A 26,920-nucleotide genomic window follows, 5' to 3' on the forward strand; every position below is an offset into this window, starting at 1 on the left:
TTTTTTTTTTTTTTTGAGACAGAGTCTTACTCTGTTGCCCAGGCTAGAGTGCAGTGGCACAGTCTCAGCTCACTGCAACCTCTGCCTCCTGGGTTGTGCCTCAGCCTTCCAAGTAACTGGGATTACAGGCACCTCCCACCACACCCAGCTACTTTTTGTATTTTCAGTAGAGATGGGGTTTCGCCATGTTGGCCAGGCTGGTCTCGAACTCCTGACCTCAAGTGATCTGTTCACCTCAGCCTCCCAAAGTGCTGAAATTATAGGGGTGGGCCACTGCACCCGGTCATATTCTTTATAACCAAACATACAAAAATTTTTGGATCACTTAAGTATTTGAAGTATTAACAACTAATGTTTTGAGCATTTATTATCTGAGAATAGACGGAGGCTTTTAATGTGTCAGTGAATCCTGCAACCTCCTCAATTTGTTCTTTCCTTGGTCTTTTCTGCATCACACCTTACCTCGGTGGTCTATCCATTCTTGCCATCATTTGCGCCCTGTTTTTCAAGTGTGAAAATATCCAGTGTCACTATGGCCACAAATAAGTTTCCTAGCTTGAGTAATATACACCCCTCAACTAGTGTTCTCCACAGGAGAAAACCGTGGAAGGAGGTTAATACAATAATCATAAGAGATATGTATGTATACTTCCTTAAAATGCTATTTCACTTAAAGCCATGACTATAAATAGTTTCATTCATGGCTCTAGGCTCCTATGTTTGACTTTCTGGGAAGGAGTATATCAAAGCGTATCTATGAATGACCCTGAGGAGTTGTTGTTTCCAGAGATGATCAGCCACTTACTTGGAGCTGTTGCATTTGATGACGTGAATTCTATTTTTGGAACATGAACAGATTTAGGATCTGCTGCACAATAGTGCAGCTGAATTCTTACAAGCCTTATTGTTATTCTCTTTATCTTCTCTGACAAAAAAATAGCCTTTCACATGACTGTGTGATGTTGGATATACCCTCATTGTATATAGATTTCTTTACTTAAAACAGGAAATTATTTGCTTCTTCCATCAAATCTATCTATCCCCCAGCACAGGAAAAGTCTGAAAGAAAATAATTGTGAGCCTAGTTCAATATCAGGCATATTCTTATTATATTCATTTTATTGATGAGGGAATAAAGACTCGGGGAGTTTTGGTAATTTCACCAAGGTCAAAGAATTAGTAAAGGTCAAAGCCAGGAATTTAGCCCACATGTTAAAGCCCTGTACCCACGCTCTTTAACTTGTTCACATCTACTTCTCTCTTAGCCCTCAATATTCTCATCTGGGGACTGGCAATAATATGCCTCTCTAAATAGCATAAAGAACGTAGATTTTAGTTCTGCCTTTGCTGCTAGCTGGCATGTTGGAAATACTGCGATCTTCATGGATTTCAGTTCTTTCAACTCTAAAATGAGCATGTAGGTGGGGAGATATACAAGATTCCTTCCAACTGTAAATTTTGTTTTATTTGAATTTAAGCATGATTTTGGAAGTGCAAACTACATTGCAGTTGCTTGATGGCCGTGGATGCTTTCCTCATCGATGCTCAGACTGACAGAGCTTGCTCCCCACTCTCTGCTAGTTTTTGATTTGCCATCTGCCTTTCTCTGACCGGCCACACCTTCCACCTGTCCATCTTTGTTCATTCATCATTTCTCTCCCCACATACTTCCAGTGAGGCGTTAGAGGCTGGGGTGGACAGATACCACACCTCCTCAGAATTTTATCTACCTAGCTGGTTTGGTGACATTGTGACATTTAACACTGCTGAGAATGAGGGGTAGTTGCATTAGTGAGCATTGATCTCTAATTGACAGGTAGCAGCCATGAGACTATACTTTTGCCACACCTCTCTCTTCCTAGATATAGACATGAGTGATTACATACACAGCCACACACCCACTCTACAAGAACTTAGCAGTGTCACTTTCCATTAGCTACACGTCTAGATTGCTGTCTTTCTTGCTTGTAAGTACACGTTTGAATAACATAATGGAAGACAACCTGTCCACCTGTACATATCAATTCTGATATTCCCAGCTGAGAAAACTTCACCTCGTAGGGTTTATTTTATGTCAAGTAAGATGAATGGCCTTGGGCACTACAGCACGGGAGCCAAAACTCAGGAGAGTTTTAAGCCTAGGGTTTTCGTTTTTTCTGTCCTCTTTTTGGATGCATAACCATTTCATCACTGCTGTCAAGTGAGGGCTTGGTGTGATGGGAGAATTAGAAGAAGCAGCCTAAAAGGCACTGTAATTTTGTCCCTTGGGGACTTTTGGCCAGATCTGCTGGTTACATAGCATGTTCACAGACTTCCTTTAGGAAATTGGTATATTTTTATATGTATATTCTTTAGATGAGTAAAGACAATGTCTGGTAAATAGGGTTAACTGTTTAATAAAATGTAGTTTGTATATGAATGAGTACATGGGTGTGCCATGAGTTTTCAGTTCCTTTTTCAAATCCTTGCAGTACATTGAATAATTCTTTTCAGTACAAATTACAAAACAAAAACACTGTCGTCTTTACGTCTTCAGCTGAAAAGGTTTAATGTCTTCAATCGTTACAGTGCTTCTAGCAGGAGCAGACATGATAGTGTATGAGGCAACTATTTCAACAAAGAGGTCCCAGATCTCAGTGGTTTATAATAAATATTTATTGTTTTTATGCACTGGCCTGGTAGTTGGCTCAGGTTCACTCGATTGGGCCTGGGTTTGACTGAGCTTGGCTCCAGGCTTGCAGGACTGTGCCTAGGTCAGACGTTCCAGGTTTCATTCGAAGCTCCCGAGGACCGTGTTCGTCTCATGGTGAGGGCAGAAGCACAAGGCGGGGGCATGAAAACACACCGTGCGTCTCAAGGCCTTGGCCCACAATTGGCACACTGTCACATTGTTTACATTCAGATGACCAAAGCAAGTCACGTGGCAGGGGAAATATACCAGAAAAGACCGTGAGTGCATGATCATATTGCAGGGAGGGAGTGAAACAGTGGGAACCATAATCCAGTGTACCCCTGCTAGACAGACTGATCCCATTTTGGAAAGATGAGCTGTGGACACTGCCCCGTTTTAAATGGCATATTACTACCTTTCCATTCTGTCTGCTTCTGTTGTTTTGATAATTGACAGCAAAACCTCAGTCTGATGTTGTAGGTTAGCATCAGGAAGTGCAGCTCGTCATGTGAATGGTTTTGAAAAGCACAGACTTCCAAAGTGGTTCCAAGGTAAGTCACCCTACCTTTACTGTGACTGTGCTATACGTTGTATTAACCGTGGTCAGCTGTACAAATAACCTGTGTGTGTATGTGTGGTCGATCAAGCTGTTGAAATGTCTTTGAGAAACAAAATATTGAGTACAAGACAGGTTTGTAATGTGCACATGAAAGGGAAAGACACATGTTTAAACTGATAAGACCGATTCAGGTTTTCACAAAATATTCTCTAAAGATCTAACACCCCCAAATCTGTTTGTATCAGAAAATTAAATGACAGTTGACTGTTTTGACAGAATATATTTATCTAATTTCAGATGATTTTCTTTTCTTTTTTATTAAATGTATTCAGCTGGAGGGACTACTTTGGGTGTTACCCATTTTAATAAATACAGACTTGTGCTTTATTTTTGACTAAAAAAGTTGTGTTTGTGTCGTTCAAACTCTCCACTCCAAAATTATTTTATAAATACGTTACAGTCATCAGAATGTTGACTTTGTCATTTGTCCTAACCTACTTTGTCAGACTTTTGAGAATAACAGTTTTATGTTACTTATTTCAGTTTTATGTTACTTATGGTCCTTTTCTGTCCAAATGATTCTTGCCAAAATTATTCTGCATCATGGTTTTACCTTGCATGTTTCCTTCATAGGGATATTGTCTGGTTAAACCTTAGGTATTAGAAAGTAACTCTTTAAAACCAAAACCATTTCCAGAAAGCAGACAACTTTCACCTTGACATTGTTTTCCCTCTGTATAGAGAGTGATTTGGATTGCACACCTCACCTCATTAATGCAGTATTGCATAGCCACTGCAGGTGTGTGAGGGGTTTGCATGTGTGTTTGCATAAATATGCACGCATGTGTGTTTCATCCAAGACCCCAAATCCTTGTTATTATGGGAATGTTTCACTCTCTTGTACCTAAATGATGAACTTATACTCACCAGACAATGTGCCTCTGATGATACAGATGTCTGACCTCAGGTGTTGTACATTGTGTTGTGTGATATATATTATGTTTTATATTGGTTTATTATTCTGTGCAAAGTTTCCCCAAAGCCAGCACCTACTTCAAAAGAAAAATGAAAGGTTGAGGGATTTAAAATGAGGGATGTAACCAATACATCTTGGAAGATTAGTAACTAATACATCTTGGAAGATGAGGTAGTACAGTGAGAGTATACTGTAAATTTTAAAAGATTTATGACAAAGGCGAACAGAAATAGTCCAGGAGGAGGATGAGCGATATAAATAGAAGTTAAAGGGGGTCTGAGCTTTAATTTCTTCATCTGTTACAGTATAACCAGTACTATCTTCCTCAGAGTCAACATGAACATAAAGCAAAGGTACTAAGCAGAGTGCCTTCTCCCTGAGGTTCCCTTAGGCATTAGTTCATTCCTCTGTCTTGAGACTAGAAGTGGGTCACTCCAAAGCACATGAGACTCTAAATGAAAGCCCAGAGGACTGTCTGTAGACAGTGGGTAGCAAGGGGATTGACTGGAAAGGCACTTGTTCTAAGGCATCTGGCCCAGATCAAGGAAGAGCCTAGGTATACTCTTCCTAGACAACTGTGTCTGCAGGGGTGAGCATAGACTGGGGAAGCCCTGGACTCTCATTTTTCTCAGTGGCTGCAGAAAGGTGTTTTGTGGACAGCCTGCTAGAGGGTAACTGTAGACACACTGTGACCTGCATCACCTTCCACTTTGAAGTGTGATTGAAAACTAACATACCCAACAGGCAAACAACAGCCAAACCTTAGATGTTTTCATTTTTTTCTAAAATGATACTCTAATACAAGCATGCTATCCTGCAGGTCCTTTGTGAGCTGACTTACTCTCAGCTCTAGTTTCGTGTAAGTCAGGTTTCAGCATGGTAGAAGCCATTGGTTGGCTTTGGGTGGCTGCCAGACAGACTCTTACAGGGATTATGTGTAATAAACACGCTATCATATATTCAACAGTGATCTCTATTGCAAAATACCCTGAGCCTAAACTTTTAACTTCTGCCTAGTTGCTTAAAATTTTGCCGAGGTTGCTTACCAGGAATTAAAAGAGGACTAGGAACTTCAGTGCTATGTGAAACATTAGAAGTGATCTAATCTGGTATTTTCCAAACTATGTTCCAGTACAATATTAAGTGGCTTGCGACACATTTAGCAGGTGTCCTTTAAATGGATTCTGTGGCCAAATGAGTTTGGAAAACCCTATGATACAGAATTAGGTTTTCTGTACTAAAGGACATCCCAAGGTCTTTAATACGCTAACACGAATCATGGTTCTTTTAGAGATAACAGTATGTAGCTTTTCTCACTGATTTGACTGTAGTAAAGTCCTTTTGTTGTAGAACACATATTGCTATTTTGAGAACAGAATGTCAGGCAGAGGCCATAGTGTAGTCATTAAAAGCACGACCCTCTGTTGTTTAACTGCCTGGGTTCAAGTCCTAGGTTAACCATTTACTGATTTTATGATTTTAAGCAAATTGCTTAACTTCTTTGTATTTCAGTTTCTCCATTTAAAATGAGAACACTAATGATACCTAACTATATGTTATCATAAAAATTGAACAGAGCTAAAAACAGTGTCTGGCACATAGTTAATGATTATCATCCTATTATTACTTGCCTACAGTTTAGGTTAGAATGAGCTAGACTAATAACTTTGATTCTAGAGATGACAAAATGGAATCCCAAATAGGTTTCTCATGCACTACTCACTCATTCAACAAAGTGACCAAGTCCTGTATGCACCATGCATAATAATTCTATTCCCAGAAATGAAGATGAAGAAGGCACCATTCCTGCCCTGAAGAACACACACATTAGTAACTTGGCTCAGATGACACTGTTTAGGAACTGTAGGAAAGCCACAGGCTAGACCTCCTGACTTCTGTCCCCCAGCTCCTCTGATTTCATTATGAGATAGAATGACCCATATGCAACCTGTAATCAAGAATATGGGGCATAGAGTACAGTCAATAGACTTATCTTTTCAAACTGGGGATGAGGGCATATGTTGTAATTTTTGGTTGGTGTGATTTAGAAATTGTCGGGAGAAATACTTTTGAAGGAAAGCAATCTCTTAAAAATATAACTTAGAAAGCAAAGTAAGAGCTAGTATGAAGAAGTCTACGTAGGAGTTCCCCAAATAGGGCTTTATTTATTTATTTGGCTGCCATGTCACTGATGGCCTTCTCTGTGTCTGTTTTAGGTATCTCCTCTGAGGGCTTTCCCTGGGATGGCTTCAATGAGCAGACACCTAAAGACCTTCCCAGCAGAGATGGAGGCGCGTGGGTTCTGGGCTACAGAGCGGGACCAGCCTGTCCATTTTTGCTTCATGAGGAAAGGGAGAAATCAAACAGAAGCGAATTGTACTTGGATCTCCATGTAAGTAGAAATCTTTGTGATTGTGCTGTGGTTCTTCGTGGTCAACAGAGGCTCATTTAATATGTATTTAATGTAAATTGTGTATATAAAGCTGCATTTAGTGTATGAGTCATTGTTTAAAAAAATCAGTGGGTTGCAGAAAATCAAGATGCAGCTTAGTGATCTGAAACTTGTACACTAGAAAGTAACCAGCAACTTGTCTAGGAGTGACTGTGTTTGTCATTTATCTGAGTGTTTCCAGAGCACTCTGTTCATTAGCTTTGTAGCCTAAATCTCACTGTGGGAGTACCCACTGATTGCGAGTCACTACTTAATATCCTTTTACTAAAAATTTGTGAATAACATAGGTAAGCCAACTGATATGCTCTGGATTCTCAAATGAAATCCAAATACTCTGCCTTCCTTCCATATTCATGAACCTTTCTCCCCAGCTGCTCAAGTAACAGGTAGATAGGTTGGCAGAAAATCTGCAGAATATAGGATGATGCATTTAAAAAAACATAACCTTCTCCTTTCTCTTTTTTAAAATTTTGTTCTCTTTTAATAACCTCTGCAATTTTCTTTTAATTAATTTTTTTTATTTCAATAGGTTTTTGGGGGAACAGGTGGTGTTTGGTTACATGAGTAAGTTCTTTAGTGGGGATTACTGAGATTTTGGTGCACCCATCATCTGAGCAGTGTACACTGTACCCAATGTGTAGTCTTTAATCCTTCGCTTCCCCCGACTCTTTCCCACAAGTCCCCAAAGTCCACTGTATGATTGTGATGCCTTTGCGTCCTCATAGCTTAGCTCCCACTTACGAGTGAGAACATAGAATGTTTGGTTTTCCATTCCTGAGTTATGTCACTTAGAATAATAGTCTGCAATTTTACCCAACTTTCTGCAAATGGCATTATTTCATTCCTTTCTATGGCTGAGTAGTATTCCATGGTATATGTGTATATATGTGTGTGTGTATATGTATACACATGTATATACATACGCAGTATGTATATACATATATATACACCCACACATATATATACATATATACACACACACGCGCACACATACCACATTTTCTTTATCCACTCATTGATTGATGGGGATTTGGGCTGGTTCCATATTTTTGCAAATTTTACTGCTAATAAACATGCATGTGCAAATATCTTTTCTTGTATAATGACTTCTTTTCTCTGGGTAGATACCCAGTAGTGGGACTGCAGGATCAAATGATAGATCTACTTTTAGTTCAAAAAAATTAGCCTTCTCTGTTTCTGTTGGTTTGTTTTTTGTTGTTGTTTTGTTTTGCTTTGTGTTTTTGAGGTGGAGTCTTGCTCTGTTGCTCAGGCTGGAGTGCAGTGGCAGGATCTTGGCTTGTTGCAACCTCTGCCTCTTGGGTTCAAGCAGTCCCCCACCTCAGCCTCCTGAGTAGCTGGGCTTACAGGCATGAGCCACCACACCCAGCTAATTTTTGTATTTTTAGTAGACGTGGGGTTTCACCATATTGGCCCGGCTGGTCTCAAACTCCTGACTTGAAAATGTTCCCTCTCTCAGCCTCCCAAAGTGCTGGATTACAGGCATGAGCCATACATCTACCTGCCTTCTCCTTTCTTATTCATTCTTGTTTTCATTGACACAGAAGTATTGACTTCTCCTTAGAAAGCACTGGGCTGGGGTTCAGCTACTTCCACATTTAGATGGCCTGATAGGATTGACCAGATTATTGTGATTCTCTGCAATCCCTCTTTACCCATCCAGTTTCCTGTCACAGATGAGGTGAGCCACCAGAAATCTAAGAAGCACTTGTTCTTTTTTTTAACCACTAACTTTAATGCCTGTTGACAATCTTGTGTTCTCCAACTCATTACTTTCAGACCTGGAACCATGTGTTTGACGAGTGTGGGTTAAATCTGTGATGTTCACATGGGTGGCATTCAAAGAGCAGGAGAACCCTGTGTTTTTCATAACCATAAAACCATGGTCACCGCATGTCATTTTAGAACAGCATTCAGCATTTCAGGTATTACAAAAGGAGGTTTAGAAATGAAGCTGAAAGATGAGAAAGCTGCAGTCCTGCGGGAGATGGCATGAGAATTAGTAAAGGTTTTGATTTTGTTCCCCTACGTAAATTTGTGCGTCTCGAGAGATATGCTTAAAGTAGGAAGTGTAACAGTGACATCTGTTGGTGAATTACTTTAAGTTGCATTTGCTGCAAACAGCAGATCTACAGTGTAACAGTGCTGAAGTAGATTTTGAAAAGCTACTTTATTTTCTTCTGTGTTTAAAAAAAAATTCTGTGTTTATGTGATTTTTTAAATTGGCTAAACTTTGTATTTCTGGTTTTCCTTTTCCTCTGTAAATTAAATGATTAATTTTTTACAATTATAAATATCCTACACCATCCTTATAGAAAATTTGAAATACATAGTTACAGTGAAAACAAACCTCATAATCCTAGCAGCTAAGATGACTGTTACAATTTGATAAATTTTCTTTGTATTTTTTCACTAAGTATGGTTTGTTTTTCAATGNTAAAGGTTTTGATTTTGTTCCCCTACGTAAATTTGTGCGTCTCGAGAGATATGCTTAAAGTAGGAAGTGTAACAGTGACATCTGTTGGTGAATTACTTTAAGTTGCATTTGCTGCAAACAGCAGATCTACAGTGTAACAGTGCTGAAGTAGATTTTGAAAAGCTACTTTATTTTTCTTCTGTGTTTAAAAAAAAATTCTGTGTTTATGTGATTTTTTAAATTGGCTAAACTTTGTATTTCTGGTTTTCCTTTTCCTCTGTAAATTAAATGATTAATTTTTTACAATTATAAATATCCTACACCATCCTTATAGAAAATTTGAAATACATAGTTACAGTGAAAACAAACCTCATAATCCTAGCAGCTAAGATGACTGTTACAATTTGATAAATTTTCTTTGTATTTTTTCACTAAGTATGGTTTGTTTTTCAATGAGAGACTTTTTTGAAACACATAAGCATGCCATATTTTATAACCTCCTCTCTCTTTTTTTTTTTTTTGAGATGGGGTCTCGCTCTGACACTCAGGCTAGAGCACAGTGGCATAATCTTGGCTCACTGCAACCTCCACCTGCTGGATTCAAGCGATTCTCCTGCCTCAGCCTCCTGAGTACCTGGGATTACAGGCGTGTGCCACCACGCCCAGCTAATTTTTTTGTATTTTCAGTAGAGACGGGGTTTCACCATGTTAGCCAGGATGGTCTTGATCTCCTGACCTCGTGATCCGCCTCTCTCGGCCTCCCAAAGTGCTGGGATTACAGGCGTGAGCCACCACACCTGGTCTCCTTTTCTTTTTGAAATAATTACTCTTACATTGCTTATCCAGGCTGTTACAAGTTCATTATAGATGTGTTTTAAGCGATTGAGTGATATTCCACGAAATGGTATGCTAAAATTTATTTAATCATTTCTCCATTATTGGATATTGAAGTTGTTTCCAGTTTTGGAATAGGACCACTATTTGGAAATAAAATAGCATGACCACACACACAATTTTTCCTATACCCTTCCCTCCCATTATTTAGGACTATTTCCTTATGATAAAATTCTAGGGGGTGGATTCTTTTCTATAATATTTTAGGTTTTGGTTATTTATCACTATATGAAAATGTCCATATCCTGAACTAGCCTTTTATGGGTTTTATATATTTATGTATGTTACATATATGTGATACATAAATTATGCATCTGTATATATGTATAATTTTAATATATTTGTATAAATACATGTGTGATATATAAATATATATTTGTATATATAAATACTGTCATTGAAAAGTATATATTCATACGTTGCTTAGTTTTTCATTAATCAGAATTATAAAACTAAAATCGTTTCTTTTGATTATTTTCTGATTCAACTGTTTTTTTTCTTTGATCCCTGTGTTTCCTTCCTCACCTCCAAGCCCTTCTCCCCTCTTTGGACAGTGTAATTTGACTCTTATATGCTTAAATATTGATACTCTAGGTAAGGTTTCTATCTGAAAGGATTCTACTTATTTAGAACAAATGTGTATCCTATAAAAGACTCCAAATTGGGTACAATGTATACTGCTTGGGTGATGGGTGCAAATCTCATAAATCACCACTAAAGAACTTACTCATGTAAGCAAACACCACCTGTTTCCCAATAGCTTATAGAAATAAAAAAGTGAAAAAAAGGAAGAAAAACTTAGTGTCCTATTAATGACTAGCAGCTCACAAAAACCCCTTTCCTCTGGTGGGCTTTAGACTCTAAGCAATACATCGATCGGCCTTAGACGTTGGACCAGCACTGCCGTGCTTCCAGTTTTAAACCTGACTTGCAGCATCACCATCAGGATGTTACTTTCCTAAGCTTTTTTCTGTGGCTACACTGACTCTCATTAGTACGTGATGACAGCTAAAACATTTCATACTTGAGATAATTGGTGGGAGTTTGGCATCCATGAGTCAGGATGGACACTGGCATTAAGGCTAGGGCTGTTACTAAGTCCCCTCATTTAGCTGGGCATTCATCTTTTAGCTACTAAACTATGAGAAGACTCGGGGGTTCCTTCGGGAATGGCAGGAGGTGGGGTTGGTGTAGGACAAACACTAGAGACACTCTGGGCAGCATCTATTTAACAAACTAAATGAAAAACAAAACAAAACACCTCCTTTACCCTTACACTGCTGACGTTCTGAGACCAGGTGTACGTGCTTTTCATAACAAGCAATTCTCCAGTTCCCTGTAGACACCAACCAGGTGTCCCACAATTCAATTCAATTGACACGATCTACTTGGAATTGTAGCCAGATCCCGCAAGTTAAGGGTTCAGTCCCACAAAACTGCCACACCTCAGATGCCAATCACAAGTAGTGGGTTCCCAGGTTACCCATAACTTTTGTCCAACTTGGATACAAATAGGAGGTTCCCATGACCCCCTCATCGGGTTCAATAATTTGCTAGGATAACTTGTACAACCCAGGGAAGCAGTTAACTTACTGTTACCAGAAAGGGGTCTTGATCCAGACACCATGAGAGGGTTCTTGGACCTTGCACAAGAGAGAATTTGGGTCAAGTCCATAAAGTAAAAGCAAGTTTACTAAGAAAGTAAAGGAATAAAAGAATGGCTACTCCATAGGCAGAGCACAGTGGTATGGTCTGCATGATTGAGTATACCTATAGTTATTTCTTGATTATATGCTAAATAAATAAGGGGTGAATTATTCATGAGTTTTCCAGGAAAGAGGTGGGAATTTCCTGGAATTGAGGGTCCCTCCCCTTTTTAGACCATATAAGCAAAGTTTCCAACACTACCATGGCATTTGTAAACTGTCATAGCACTGGTGGGAGTGTGTTATCATTAGCCTGTAATGAGCAGTGAGGATGACCAGAGGTCACTATTGTAGCCATCTTGGTTTTGGTGTGTTTTGACTGGCTTCTGTACCACATCCTGTTTTATCAGCAGGATATTTGTGACCTGTGTCTTGTGGCAACCATCTTTCTTATCCTGTGACTAAGAATGCCTAATCTACTGGGAATGCAGCCCAGCAGGTTTCAGCCTTATTTTACCCATCCCCTATTCAAGATGCAGTAGCTGTGGTTCAAACATCTCTGACATTACCAATTTATTACAAAGGATTTTTTTTTTTTTTTTTGAGACGGAGTCTCGCTCTGTTGCCCAGGCTGGAGTGCAGTGGCGCAATCTCGGCTCACTGCAAGCTCCATCTCCCGGGTTCCCGCCATTCTCCTGCCTCAGCCTCCCGAGTAGCTGGGACTACAGGCACCCGCCACCACGCCCGGCTAGTTTTTTGTATTTTAGTAGAGACGGGGTTTCACCATGTTAGCCAGGATGGTCTCGATCTCCTGACCTCGTGATCCGCCCGTCTCGGCCTCCCAAAGTGCTGGGATTACAGGCTTGAGCCACCGCGCCCGGCCTACAAAGGATATTTTTAAAGGATACAAATGAATAGCCAGATCAAGAGATACATAGGATGAGGTCTGGAAGGGTCCCGAGCACAAGAGCTTCTGTCCCTATGGAGACAGAACTTCTTTGGGTAGGGTTTTTATGCAGTCTTCATTACATTGGTGATTAGCTCAACCTTCAGCCTCTCTACCCTCCTGGAGGCGAGTTGTTGGGACCCAAAATGCCAACCACCTAATCACAAGGTTGGTTTCCTTGGCAACCAGCCTCCCATCCTCTAAAAGTCACCTCATAACATAAGCTCAAGTGTAATTGAAAGGGGCTTGTTCTGAATAACAAAAGATGCCCCTTTCACATTTATTGTTTCTGAGCTGTTTCAGAAGCTGAGGACAAAAAACAAATATTACAACTTCTATAGATATTTGAATATATTTGAGTATATCCAAATATTATGACTACTTCTGTGGCTCTTATCACTTAGGAAGTTACGAGGGTTTTAGAAGTTCTGACCAGGAGCCAGAGGAAGACCAAATACACAGTATATTTCTCATTATATCAGTATATCACACAACTAGTACTATGATGTAGATGCTAGACTGCTGTGTAGGGAAGCTCTGTTTGGGTGATGATCCTGCAAGTCCTGGTCAAGCAAATTCTATAGACTATTATGGGCAAACTGCAAAACTCTTGAAAGACTGAACCCAAAGCTCTGCCAGCTCCACTTTTGGGCCGTGGGGTTTCCAAATATTGTATGGGACATGCCTATACCACAAAATGATTTTTTTAAATCTGAAATTCATATTTAACTGGGTATCCTATATTTTATTAACTAACTCCGTCAACCCTAGATAATTACTTTTGAAGCAAGATCCAAATGCGTGAATTGCCCTTGGGTAGCATCTATATATGACAAAACCTCAGTCACCCTAGAGTGCCCATTTAGAACATGAATATTAAGAAGTTAGCCTGAAGGGGCAGTTTCTTATGTTCCACTGAACTAGGAGCTACCATTAGTCATACATCTCAGGTCCCTATGGCACTTTCAACCAGATTTATCAAAGGCAATTGAATAGAGTCAGAAACTAGAGAAACACTGGGACCTAAATTCTTATTACAAATGCAGTTCTCCTGAAGATTCCAGTGGAGAGGAATGCTCACCATGGAGAATAGTTTGTAATGTGTCTATAAACAAAGACATGGGTGGATAGAAAAGACACTGAAAGAGGTATGGCCTGAAATTGAAATCAAAGATATGAAAACAGAAACAGGTAAATAGTCATTAGGATTATATCCTGGTGGCACTACTCTCTGGAAATAGGATTTTGTATGCCAGCTTTTAAAACACTTTGCAGGCCGGGCGCGGTGGCTCAGGCCTGTAATCCCAGCACTTTGGGAGGCCAAGGTGGGCGGATCACGAGGTCAGGAGATCAAGACCATCCTGGCTAACATGGAGAAACTCCAACTCTACTAATAACACAAAAATTTGCTGGGTATGGTGGCACATGCCTGTAATCCCAGCTACTCGGGAAGCTGAGGCACGAGAATAGCTTGAACCCAGGAGGCGGAGGTTGCGGTAAGCTGAGAAGAGTCTACCACTTAAAGCTACAGGCCCTAGGAATGGCTTACCCAAATCGTGAGAATATTTTTGACAATGTGACTGGTACTTGCAAGTGAAGTGAATTTAAAAATATCAAAGTAGCTTGTTTCCTGACGGAGTGTGTTCATTTGTGTATGTGTGAGTACATGTCAGTGTGTATGTGTGTGAGAGAGAAAAATAATTTGAGAGACAGGGATCATGTGTCAGTTGGTGGTATGATAAGTCATCAAGAAATTATCCAGATGAAAAGAACAGTTGGAAGGGATGAATTATTGATCAATTTGGAAAATAATTTTGTTTTGTTTTCTACAAATTCCTCATCACTTTAAGTCATGATAAAGCAGTTGAAAGAAAAGTAATCTGATTTATTTCCTAATTCACATGGAAGTTAACCAACTATCTCTCAAATTAGTGCAAATTTTGAAATTAGTGTGAAGGATTGTTAGGTTTAAATAGAATTTCTATTTTCCGCTAATCACAAATTCTTAAACCAGTTCTCACATTTCTCTACAAATTGAAAAATAATGGCAAATCTGGTAACAGTTCAGCTCAGCTTTGTTTTTTGAGATGGAGTCTCACGCTGTCACCCAGGCTTGAGTGCAGTGGCACGATCTCAGCTCATTCCAACCTCCACCTGGCAGGTTTAAGTGATTATCCTGCCTCAGTCTCCCGAGTAGCTGGGATCACAGGCAGGTGCCACCACGCCCGGCTAATTTTTGTATTTTTAGTAGAGACGGGGTTTCACCACGTTGGCCAGGTTGGTCTCGAACTCCTAATCTCAGGTGATCCTCCCTCCTCAGCCTCCCAACGTGCTAGGATTATAGGCATGAGCCACCGTGCCCAGCCTCAGGTTTCTTTATAAAATAAAAAGAATAATAAGCCTGGATAAATTATTGCATCACCTTAATGTTTAATGGAACTGTGAAATTTGCTTTTCTTTGATCTTGATAACACACATTCTTATTTCTTGTTCTCCTATTCTGATGAGAAATATCATAGCTGTTCATATAAAATTTGGACTCTTGAGGGTATATGCAGAGAAAACTCTGTATTATACTTTCAAAGCCAGAGAGGTCACAGAATAGAACTGAATTTTACATAAAATGATGAAGAATTTGTCTAAGAATTGTATTTAAGTGAATTGGAATATTGCCACTAAAATACTTGATTTTCTCTAAAATTCACATGATTGTTTTTTGCCCCCTTTGGATGTGTTCCAATTTTTTATCCTCATTTTTCTGTCTGAAAAGCTTAAAGTTGTGTCTGCATTCACTAAACTTAGAGTGCTGTGAGCCTCACATGGTGTCTTCCAACCTTGGTCTCTTACTACGTACATCATTTGTGCTCCATGCGTGTCTTTCAGAAAAGCTTTTTCTTCTTCTCTCTCTCCAGGATGAAGGTGGGAATTTGTGGTTAAGATTACAATCCCATATGAGCTATTTAGAATTTGAAATGCAGTAGCCTTTACGTACTGACTGTGAATACTCCTATATTAACATAAAGTTCTGGTTTTTCTGGCCTAGTTGCTTTTCTGTTGCCTTTTGGATTTTACAGATTTTACTTAAGCAATTCCAATGTATTAATATCATTATTTCTCAATTGCATGAAGGATTGCAGCCACTAGTGTCTTGCACATGAACATCATAAACTTTCCTTCTCCAGCTATGGAAAGTATGTGACTTTGATTCTAGGAACTGTTATAGCATTTCTTCAGAATATTTCATGAGGCTTTTTAAAGTGTTGAAAATGACAGTAGTCCTAGATGTACTTGTTTTATTTAAATCTCCAATTAAAATGGTGTACCACACGGAGGCAATAGTGAATACATTTCAAAACTGTGGAAACGTGGTTCCTCCCCACCACCTGCACGTGCTCCATAATAATGATGGTCACATTTATTTAGCATCTGGGGAATCAAGCAAGCACTGTGTTAAGAATATCAGCACATTTAATTATTGAACTATTCAATGAGTTAAGTATTATTTTTCTCATTTTACACGTGGATGCTATCTTAGAGATGTTAAAGAACCTGCCTCAAGTGACAAGGCTAGTTTGTGACTAGTAGTATTTCATGCTAAACCCCAATACGTCCCTCTTCAAAGACATAGGCTTGTTGCCTCTACTTTTTCTCTGCTCTCTCTTTAACTGTTTAATACTTGGATGGGCCGGGCACAGTGGCTCACACCTATAATCCCAATGCTTTAGGAGGCCAAGGTGGATGGATCACTTGAGCCCAGGAGTTTGAAACCAGCCTGAGCAACATAGACAAACCCTATCTCTGGAAAGTAAAATAGAACAAAAATTAGGCAGGCGTGGTGTCATGCACGTGTGGTCCCAACTACTCAGGGGGCTGAGGTGGGAAGATGGCTTGTGCCCTGGGAGGCAGAGGTTGTGGTGAACTGAGATTGCCCCACTGCACTCCAGCCTGGGCGACAGAGCAAGACTCCATCTCAAAAAAAGAATTGGATCATAGCTGTGGCAATGCCTGACTTACTTTCTCCTTTGTAATTTTAGTGCATTGACATTTGTTTCAACAGTTTTCTCTTTAAATGTCTGAATTAATCATGTGGGCATTAGGGTCAAAGAATCATTACTGATTCAGGATTCATTTGCGACCTTTCTACCTTTTGTAAACTTCAAATTTCAGGAGCCATGTGGTTCTGGGTAACCAGGTGATCTATTTTGCCTCCCTTCCTATATTTCCGTAGGAAAGAAAACTATTATAAAATAGTTTTTTTGATTTATTGTCATGAACAAACATTTAGAATCAGATGGATCCAGTGCAAATGTTGGCTTTGTGGCAGAAACTCATTGGACACTAATAATCTGTCAAATGCAATTAATGGCATCTTTCTTATAGAGTTACGGAGAGGATTAGGGTGCAAGAAAACTTGCATGAAGAACCCAGCATGGTGCCTACTTGGAACAGCATGCATGCTCCTCTCATCCATCTTCATTTTCTTTTAGGTAAATCCCCACCTTCCCTAGGTTTTCTATTGTCCCCTTTAAAAATATTTTTAAATGATACTTGGATCTTTGGAGTTCGAACTGATATTCTCAAGATAACTTTTACTTTAAAAAAATGAAAGAAGGAAAAGAAAAAGTTATAGCTGTAGCCATGAACTGCCTCGTTTTACTGCATGGGAAGAAGGGAGTGTAGGCAGCAATAGGCATAAGTAGTCTAATAAATTCCAGGTCCTCATCTTTTATCAGGAGCAACTTAGTCCCAATGAAATGCTTTCTCCATAGACTCCATGCCTTCTGCTGTCATTAGCCATATGGAACACCACTATTACGCCTTCACTTTGGAAAAGCTCAAAACTCTTCTGCAACACATTCCAGGAAATTCTGTACTTTAAAGAGTGCTACTCACCAGCCCTCATCCCACCCACCCCAGCTTCAGAAGTCACAGCCTTTCTTTCCCCTTTTACATTATTTTACTTTGTCATGGATATTAAATCCATTTCTAGGGGACCTTTGACACTGGTTGGTGGAACAACCGAGTCTTAGAAATATTTGGAAGTAAGATTCTAACCAGTAACGTAATAACTATTTCAAACTTGATTTTCATGTCTGTAATCTTTTATTTCATTTGTAATGAAGCAACACTTTGAAGTCTAATGAATTGACCCAAAACCAAACATAAATAAATAAATTAAATGGCTAGTGCTGTGCTACTGAGGACCCAGGCTTACTCATTGTCTCCGAACAGTCCTTCCCCAAAGAAGGGAACATCTCAGTGCTAGGACGCACCTACTGTCATTTTCAGCATGCTTTTTCTCATGAGAAGAAGATGGAGGAAACCACATTCATGGATTTTTTTTTTTCTTCTCACAACTGAGTTGGTTTAAAAATCATGTTGGAGCTTGGGAAACAAAGTAAAGAACGGGGCACACTTTGTCACCTTATGCAGTGGCCACTTGAGGAAAGTTTAATTACTGTCTTCAGTTGACACAGATGGAAGAATCCAATCCAGAAAACACTGGCCCTGAAACACCCAAAGGGAACCCTTGGAAGAATTCTCTTTGGAGCTCAGTGTCCTTTTGGCATGGTTGCGGCTGGGGTGTGCGGAGGTGTGTTGTATGTAGCCCTTCTGCGCAAGTGCATGTATCGGAGTTGGGAGAAGAAAACTTCCTGCTTGGGCTGTTAGTTCATCAGTAACTACTTGTTTTTAATGAGAATGCCAAAAAAGTCTGTTAAATGAGGGTTGATGTTCCTGAGGAAGCTGTTCTTTTCCTAGGAAAACATATCCTACTTACTGCAGGTCATTGATGAGGGCCAAACATGTAATAGTGTATGTCTCATAACAGTTCATGAACTAGGAACTGTTCTTACCAGTTTCCAGGTGAGGGAGCTGCAGCACAGGGAGCTTAGATATAATTTGCCCCAGGTTCAGCCTCTTGTAGGAGTGGAGCATGGCATGAGCCCAGGACTCAAGGCCTGTTCTTTGTTGTTGTTGAGATGGAGTCTTGCCGTTACCTAGGCTGGAGTGCAGTAGTGCCATCTCGGCTCACTGCAACCTCCACCTTCCAGGTTCAAGCGATTCTCCTGCCTCAGCCTCCTGAGTAACTGGGACTACAGGCACACACCACCACCAAATTCAAAAACGCCTAAGTTTTTGAATTTTAGTAGAGATGGAGTTTCGCCACGTTGACCAGGGTGGTTTTGAACTCCTGGCCTCAAGTGATCCGCCGGCTTCAGCCTCCCAAAGTGCTAGGATTACAAGCGTGAGCCACTGCACCAGGCCGAGGGCCTGTTCTTAACTCTGCACACTGCCCATGTTTCTTGATCATTGTAAGATTACATACCCCCTGCTGTCTTCCTTTCTTCAAGCTTCGCAAGATGTCCCAGCCTTTCTCCTTTCCTTGTAGATTCTTCTAGTTTGTTATCGATATTCAATCCATTTCCACAGAAGCTTTGATGCTGCCCAGTGGAACCAGTCTCAGAAATACTTGCTTTTCAACAGAAAAAAGGCCTTAATCAGTGGGATGGGTCCTTGCAAGAGGCAGGTGCTGCCTGTTATCTTTTTAACCAATTAGTAAAAACAGCTGCAGGCTTTTGATGGGGTGATCCGGAGAGGCTGTTGTAAGCGTTGCTTTGGCAGAGGAACGCCACAGCAGGAAGGCAGGGAAAGTGCTACTAAAACTAGAAGTTTAAGGGTATCTCTGGCTTTGTTTTTCGTTTGGCCTTACATTCCGGTGAATTAGGTAGAAGCAAGGTGTTGTCTCCATTTCAGAGATGCGGAAAATGAGCATGACGAAGATGCTGTTCAGGAAGAAGGTGAGACCCCACAGCATAGCAGCAGGCGATGGGATGTGGGTGAACAGGAGATGGGATGCTTTTTTTCCCTTCTGGGTGCTGCACTTGAGCAGTATGAACTGGTACCAGTTGTTTAGCTTCCCTTGACCTCAAATGTCTTCGCCTTTAAAACAAAAAGTCAAGCCAGGCCGGGAGCAGTGGCTCACGCCTGTAGTCCCAGTACACTGGGGGGCTGAGGCGGGCAGATTACTTGAAGCCAGGAGTTTGAGACCAGCCTGCACAACATGGTGAAACCCCGTCTCTACAAACAATACAAAAAGTAGCTGGGCGTGGTGACACTCACCTATAATCCCAGGTGCTCAGGAGGCTGAGGTGGGAGAATCATTTGAGCAAGGGAGGTCAAGGCTGCATGAGCAGTGATTGTGACACTGTACTTTAGCCTGGGCAGTGGAGCAAGACCCTGTCTGAAAAAAAAGAAAAAAAACGCAAAGCTAGATAATTTCTAAAATTTCTGAGGTCCCATTCAACCTTCCAACAACTTGATTCTACCCAAGTTATTCCATACTCTTGTACTCCTTTTCTACGACACCTCATTTTACAGATATTTTTTGACTCCTTGTGATGTTACAATTTTCTCAGCTCTCCCCTTTTGTCCAAGATGCCATTTGTTGAATTAAAACACACTTCCTGAACCAAAAAACGAGGTCTTCACCCATTAACCCGCCCGTATCTTTATTCAGAACTTATTTTTCCCAGTCCATTGCTCTTAACTTTTTTCACCTGCAGAAGTAGTTTCCCCACTCTTATTTACCCTTACTAAGTTTAACTCCTTTCTACTTTTTGTTTCAAACAGTTTTCACGTGAAGCTATTTGAACTACTTTGGGAAGCTAGAAGCAGTTTGTCTTTAAAATCAGGCCCAGAACTTGAAATAAGTTGGACAAGGAGAATCATGACAATTAAGTAGCCTAACAGTGAAATGCGATCCTGTTTACTTTACTTTCACCTTACCTTTCTGAAGTCTGATGAGAATATGGGGGTGAATTATCCAAACTGAATAATCACGAGAAGTGCTACAAAGAATAAGGGGGCCCTTAGGAAGTTTCTTCCCCATAGTGTCCAATATTTGCAAAATGACATTAAAAAAATTTTATTGCTAATTTCCTAATATGAGGAAAGTCAAGGAGCTGAGCTCTACTGCCTGTAGGAGATAATGTGCCTTTTGTTGCAATTGTTCTTATCTCACCAGGTATCCACTTATTAGACTGATGTTCTGTTTTTGTTTTTTGTTTTTTTTTTTTTTGAGATGGAGTCTTGCTCTGTTGCCCAGGCTGGAGTGCAGGGGGATGCATCTCGGCTCACTGCAGTCTCCACCTCATGGGTTCCAGTGATTCTCCTCCCTCAGCCTCCCAAGTAGATGGGATTACAGGTGCCCACCACCATGCCTGTCTAATTTTTATATTTTTAGTAGAGACAAGATTTTGCCATGTTGGCCAGGCTGGTCTTCAACTCCTGACCTCAGGTAGTCCGCCTGCCTCGGCCTCCCAAAGTGCTGAGATTACAGGTGTGAGCTTCTGTACCCAGCCTAGACTGATATTCTTTGTGCCATGAGGTACAATTGGCTCCAGCTTCAATCTTTGTACAGCTGAGAGGACGGTGAGATGGGAGAAACGTGAAGAATTCGCTGCTAGTAAATTCTGCGCAAGTATTATGCTCACATTTTTAAGTAGCTAGGTACTGATTGTTTTTAATGAGTTATAACAGACTATTATGTCGGTCAAATGCTACCTATTTTTCATGTGTCCTTTGACTTAAAGTTGTCCCTCCATCTGCTTGGAAGATTGATCACCCATATACCCAAATCCTCTCATACCTAGTCCCACAGTAGGCTCTGGGAATCCACTTACAGGAAAAGTTGAAAAGTTAACCCTTCATCTCTGCAGGTTTCACATCCATGAAGACTGCATTTTCCATCTTCTTTTGGTTGAAAACACAGGTGAACCCATACAGTTCAAACCTGTGTTGTCTGAGGTGGATCATTTTTCATCTGGTACAGATTATTTTTTGTAAATTTTTCCCCATGTTACGTAAAAGAAGAGAATGGTCATCCTCCGTATAAGGTGGTTTGTGTGTGTGTGTGTGTGTGTGTGTGTGTGTTTTTGGTGAAAATCATTTTTGCACGGAAGTGGCAGTTAGAGAGTTAATGTGCCTTGAGGCTAGGACAAAAGAGAGTCAGTTGAGGTAGGAGCAGGTTTTAAAGAACGAAAGCCTTTGCTTCCACTGGTTGTGTGTAGTAAGTGCTTATTTCAGCACATAATTAGATAATTGAGATAATGTCCAAGAAAAGTGATTATTTCCCTCCCTGAAAATGTTAAAGCTTTAAAGAGATTCATTTTTCAAGACCAGTTTAGATTCAATTTGTCGGTTGCTTATTTGAATATTATAATCTGAAGCACTCTTGCTCCCTGAGTGACCAGCAGAGGTAACATTTCTTATGGTCATGAGAACCAGTGACTTGAAAGAGTGTTCAAAAGATCTCTTTGAATTACCGTGCTCCTCTTACTTGTGTTCATATTTAGATGGTCACTGCTGGCTTTCATTCAGAATTGTTTTAGGTCCAGCTATTACTATCAGACGGAACCTGGGGGATAAAGTCCTTGGTTACAGTCTATAAACAGAGAGTCTCCTCTTTCTGAATAGATACCTCCAACTTAACTAGACATTTCATGGAGGTGGAAGGCAGGGGTGTCTTCATTCTTATGTCCTCACAGTCTCATTCATTGTTGGTGTTCATTAATGACATTGATGAAGAAGTCTTTTTAATAGAAGTCATGCTTCATAAATGAAGGGGAATGGTAGGGGCAAACTGGAAAACCTTGATATGTTTGAGCCCAGAGGATTCTGTGTCTCTTCTGTGGTAGGTAGATAGGCTTGATTTTTCTTTTCTCACTCTTCCTCTATTTTTTTTTTTAAGAAAACTTGTAAATTTTTCCCCAAGTTATGCAAAAGAAAAGAATGGTCATCCTCAGTATAAGATTGTTTTATTTATTTATTTATTTATTTATTTATTTTTGGTGAATTTCGTCTTCTGTGTCATTTAAGAGGATAAAATATACCTCACATCCCAGTTAAAGACCACCGATGAACTGGGCTGAAACCTTTGCACCTCAAGACTTAGCTGTGTGTGGTCTTCTATTAAGGAAGAAAGTGGAGCTCTGGGCTTGAGAAGAGTGATTGAGTGTGTGGATGCTGGAGCCTGACTGCATGGATTCAAATTATACTTCCACCATCCACCGTTCCTGTGGACTGGCAAGCCATTTAATCTTTCTGTGCCTCAGTTTTCTAGCAGGAAAAAGAGAATAATAATGACAACTCACAATATGGTTGTTATCTGTATTAAATGAGTTAATATGTGTGGAGCACCTAAACCTGTGCTTGGCACATGGTCAGCCCTTAAATATTAGATGATGTTATTCCCCACTTACTGGCTGTGTAAGTTTGGCAGGTTACCTTCTCTAGCTATGGTTGCTTACCTTTAAAAATGAGCCTAATAATACCTTACTTACCTAGAGCCAAGGGGATGAAATCAAATAATCTCCTGGGACCAAAGACTTGACCCACTTTCCATGGAATTGTTTTGGCATCTGTGAGTATTGAGGGGATACTGAAACCTTATAATTCTGCTCCATGCCATGGTGCAGAAGGGTCAGTAACCCCTTCCAGCATCTGTTATATTTTGCCCAAATCTATAGAGGGGCCTGGAAGCTTATTCCAGAAATCAAGAATTAGTTATGTCTGAGAAAATTGAGTCTTTTCAGTTCATAAAAACAAAAAGACCAAATACGTGCAATCTCCCACTGCCCCCTGCCGTGTTAGAACTGGATGATCTGCATAGCTCGTAAGAAGACTGATCTTAAGCCAGATGCAGTGGCTCACGCCTGTAATCCCAGCATTTTGGGAGGCCCAGGTGGGCGGATCACCTGAGGCTGGGAGTTCGAGACCAGCCTGACCAACATGGAGAAACCCTGTCTCTACTAAAAATACAAAATTAGCCGGGTATGGTGGCACATGCCTGTAATCCCAGCTACTCGGGAGGCTGAGGCAGAAGAATCACTTGAACCTGGGAGGCGGGGGTTGCGGTGAGCAGAGATCGCACCATTGCACTCCAGCCTGGGCAGGAAGAGCGAAACTCTGTCTCAAAAAAAAAAAAAGACTGATCTTATCATCTGTTGTTGTGATGATTTCCTTCTTGAATAAGCAGATGTCTGATTTTAATCAATGGGTATTTCCTCTAGACAAGAAGCTTGTTCTGAGACTTAAAAGACACCATTGAATTTTTCTGCAGTGTCCTGGTGACTTTTTGATTAAGTGCCTCAGTTAATAATCCCTGAAAATACTATGATCAGGAGCAAACAGAGAAGTACCTGTTTTAAAAACAAGATCAAATCAAGATTTAGAAAGTGTTTTACTTTCCCTTAGTGGTTGGTGGGATGCAATGATATGTTTTTATCTGTGTGAGCATTCCTTTTGAATACATTGCTAGAAATGTGTTTTTGAATCAGAATTTCTCAGTATTAATACTTAGATTGTTTTTAGTGCTGAAGAACATAGCTCAAGTTATCAATATGTGACATGTAGCCACCCCTTCTTGCAGATAAAGCAAGACTGTCATTTTCCTTATGGCTACCATTTCCATTTTGCAGAAGGAATTACTGTTTGTGTTTAACACTTGACCGCAGTCGTCTTGGACCTTTGCTCAAAGAGAGATGGCAATTACTGTTAAGCCAGTTTGACTTGCCTCTCCATCCAGAACAGTGTCCTGTCCATCTCAGGCACTGATTGCATGCCTGCTGAGTGGGACTGGATTTGAAAAACGCTGAGCCCTTCAGGTAGACAGGCAGCTGTCCCAAGAGGCAGCTATGCAGCTAGGAAACAGGGCTGCAGTTTTTACCCCCATTCTTTGGTGCCAGCTTCCCAGCATATGAATAGTGTGGTAGAAACTACCCTGGGCTGATGTTTGGAGGTTGTTTTTGTTTGTGCTGTTTTTGTTTAGGCAAATTGGGTCTGTCATAGAGATCTGACTGATAGAGACTTTGCAGATGTTTTGCCCTTCAGGGGAATGCGGATCCTTGGGGATCTTTGCATTGTTTTGTCTAATAGGGTTGGTTGTGTGTGACACTGTGTCATGCCAGGTTTCATTCAGTTGGCTGGGACACCAAAGGCCAAAGGGGTGTCCTGCTGCTGCCAGGGTTTCTTTTTTTTTTTTTTTTTTTTAGACGGAGTCTTGCTCTGTTGCCCGGGCTGGAGTGCAGTGGCCGGATCTCAGCTCACTGCAAGCTCCGCCTCATGGGTTCACGCCATTCTCCTGCCTCAGCCTCCGGAGTAGCTGGGACTACAGGCGCCCGGCTAGTTTTTTGTATTTTTAGTAGAGACGGGGTTTCACCGTGTTAGCCAGGATGGTCTTGATCTCCTGACCTCGTGATCCGCCCGTCTCGGCCTCCCAAAGTGCTGGGATTACAGGCTTGAGCCACCGTGCCCGGCATGCTGCCAGGGTTTCTAAGGAAGCCGGGAAGTCACAGCTGCTGAGCAGAAAGAAGCCTGCGGTTGACATAGGGAGTGTAGAGGGTAATCATTCCTGCCGAGCCTGGGCTGTTTACTCTGCCACCGTGTTGCTGGTGGACGCTGGGTGTGGTGGGCGTGCTTGCCTAGTACCTGTTTGTAGAGCACTGAGACAGCCAGGGCAGAGCTAAAACAGCATTCATCTGAAACCAGTCGTGTGGGTTTTCCCTCACGGGCTTCAGCAGCTAAAATCTGCATTCCAGATGAAACCTGCAGGGAAGCGGAAGAAAGCACTTAAAAAAAAAAAAAAAAAAAGCTTAAAGGGCAGTAAATTAACTGCTTTGAGAGTTCTAGGCACTTTTGAGGTGATCGATTGCTTTCTTTAATTCGTTTCCTTGATTGCTGCGTTGTAAGTGGCTGCTGATCTGGGTGTACAGCTAGTTTTTTGGCCTGGATGCCCCAGGCCTCTCTGATCATAATCCAGATGAAAAAGAAGGCCTGTGTCAGAAGTATTTCAGTCATTTTCTGCTGATTCACTTCTGATTCCCTTAGGCTTCTCTGGGCAGTGGCTTAAGTTCCTTCAGAATCAGCCTGCCGGCTCAGCACTTTCAGAAGCCTTTGCTTGCTCACCAATGAGGAAGTTGAATGCCACCAGGAGAACCGCCGGCCTGGGGCGGAGCTCCTCGTGAAGTCCTGGGCTGGGATTACAGGGCAGGCTGACTTTCCCTATGACAAAAAGGCTTTTGTCCCCGGGTAAATACGGAAGTTTCAGAAGAGCAGCGTCCCTGGTCCGTGTGTAGTAAGGTGCGCGGTCTCGGCTGCTTCTGGGCTTAGACTCCCCAGGCTTTTCCCAGTTACCCTGGCATACCATCATCGCACAAACTGGAAGGAGGGCACAGTGGCCTGAAAGAGACCAAGTGTGTTTGCTGTGTGGCTGACAGCCTAACTGCCGGTTCCTGTTGCTCTCTGTCCTGTGAATTAAGAGCAGATGGACTGGATAAACTGAGAGAGCCGGAGAAGGTAACACAAGTCAGAACTTCCACCAAGGGCATTACTGAGACATGGAGAACGTTGATAATTCTCTGGATGGCAGTGATGTCTCAGAACCAGCAAAACCTGAAGTCGGACTTGAAGTGGCTCAGTCGATCCTGAGTAAGTTCTCTATGAAATCCCTGTTTGGGTTTACGAGTAAGTTGGAATCTGTGAATCCAGAAGAGGAAGATGCTGTGCTAAAAGCATTCCACAGTTTAGACGCGGATCCCACATCTCAGCAGGATGATCCCAGCAATGGCTTGGATCCACAGGAAGCAGAATCTGAGGTTACACCTGACCTCGGAAATGATGAGAAAACTGCAAGGGTGGAGACAGAATCAGAGGGAAGTCAGAGAAAAGAAGCAGGGACATCTCTCCTTGCTCAAGAGCTGCTTCCCCTCTCTACTTGGAAAGGGACAAACGACGATGTCCTTTGTGTTCGTGGGACCCTCGTGCACACCACCAGTGATTCTGACTCTGATGACGGTGGCCAGGAGCCAGAGGAGGGAAGCAGCACCCATGGCCCAAAGTCCCCTAGTGTTGTTTTATCTGAGCCATTGCAGGAGTCCCAGGAAAACCCAGGAGGTTTCAGGGAAGATACTGTCACTGGGGAGATGAACGGTGCAGAGCTCTGTACAGAAGATCCTCAGAGGATTCCACCTGAGATAAGCAGCAAACTGGAAGCTGGCAATGGTGGTCTTCAGACAGAGTATCGCCCCAGCCAGGGCCAGGTGGGAGAAGAAGGGTCCCGAGTCCTACCTGCAGTAACAAGCGAGAATTCGAGTGTTGGTGTCACTGAGAGTGCCTCTTCTAAAAAAGAAACCTCTGGAGAGAAGTCATTCCAACTTCCAGCTTTTTTCAGTGGGCTTCGTGTGCTGAAGAAGGGGGCTACCGCTGAGCGGGGAGAGACCCTCACTGAAATTAAACCGAAGGATGGGGACTTAGCTTTGCTCAAATTGACCCAGCCTGTGCAG

General features: G+C 41.3%; 1 protein-coding gene across 1 annotated transcript in view; it reads left to right on the forward strand.

The window, feature by feature from the left end:
• The window catches only part of LOC108518805 (formin-1-like), a 297,109-nt gene that overhangs the window by 102,654 nt on the left and 167,535 nt on the right, over nucleotides 1–26,920 (forward strand). The window contains exon 5 of the mRNA XM_017857448.1: nucleotides 6,423–6,598. Coding sequence (XP_017712937.1) covers nucleotides 6,423–6,598 — 176 coding nt within the window. The remainder of the gene's footprint in view (nucleotides 1–6,422; nucleotides 6,599–26,920) is intronic.

This window comes from Rhinopithecus bieti, unplaced genomic scaffold, assembly GCF_001698545.2.
Source record: "Rhinopithecus bieti isolate Rb0 unplaced genomic scaffold, ASM169854v2 scaffold_44948, whole genome shotgun sequence".
Lineage (NCBI taxonomy): Eukaryota > Metazoa > Chordata > Mammalia > Primates > Cercopithecidae > Rhinopithecus > Rhinopithecus bieti.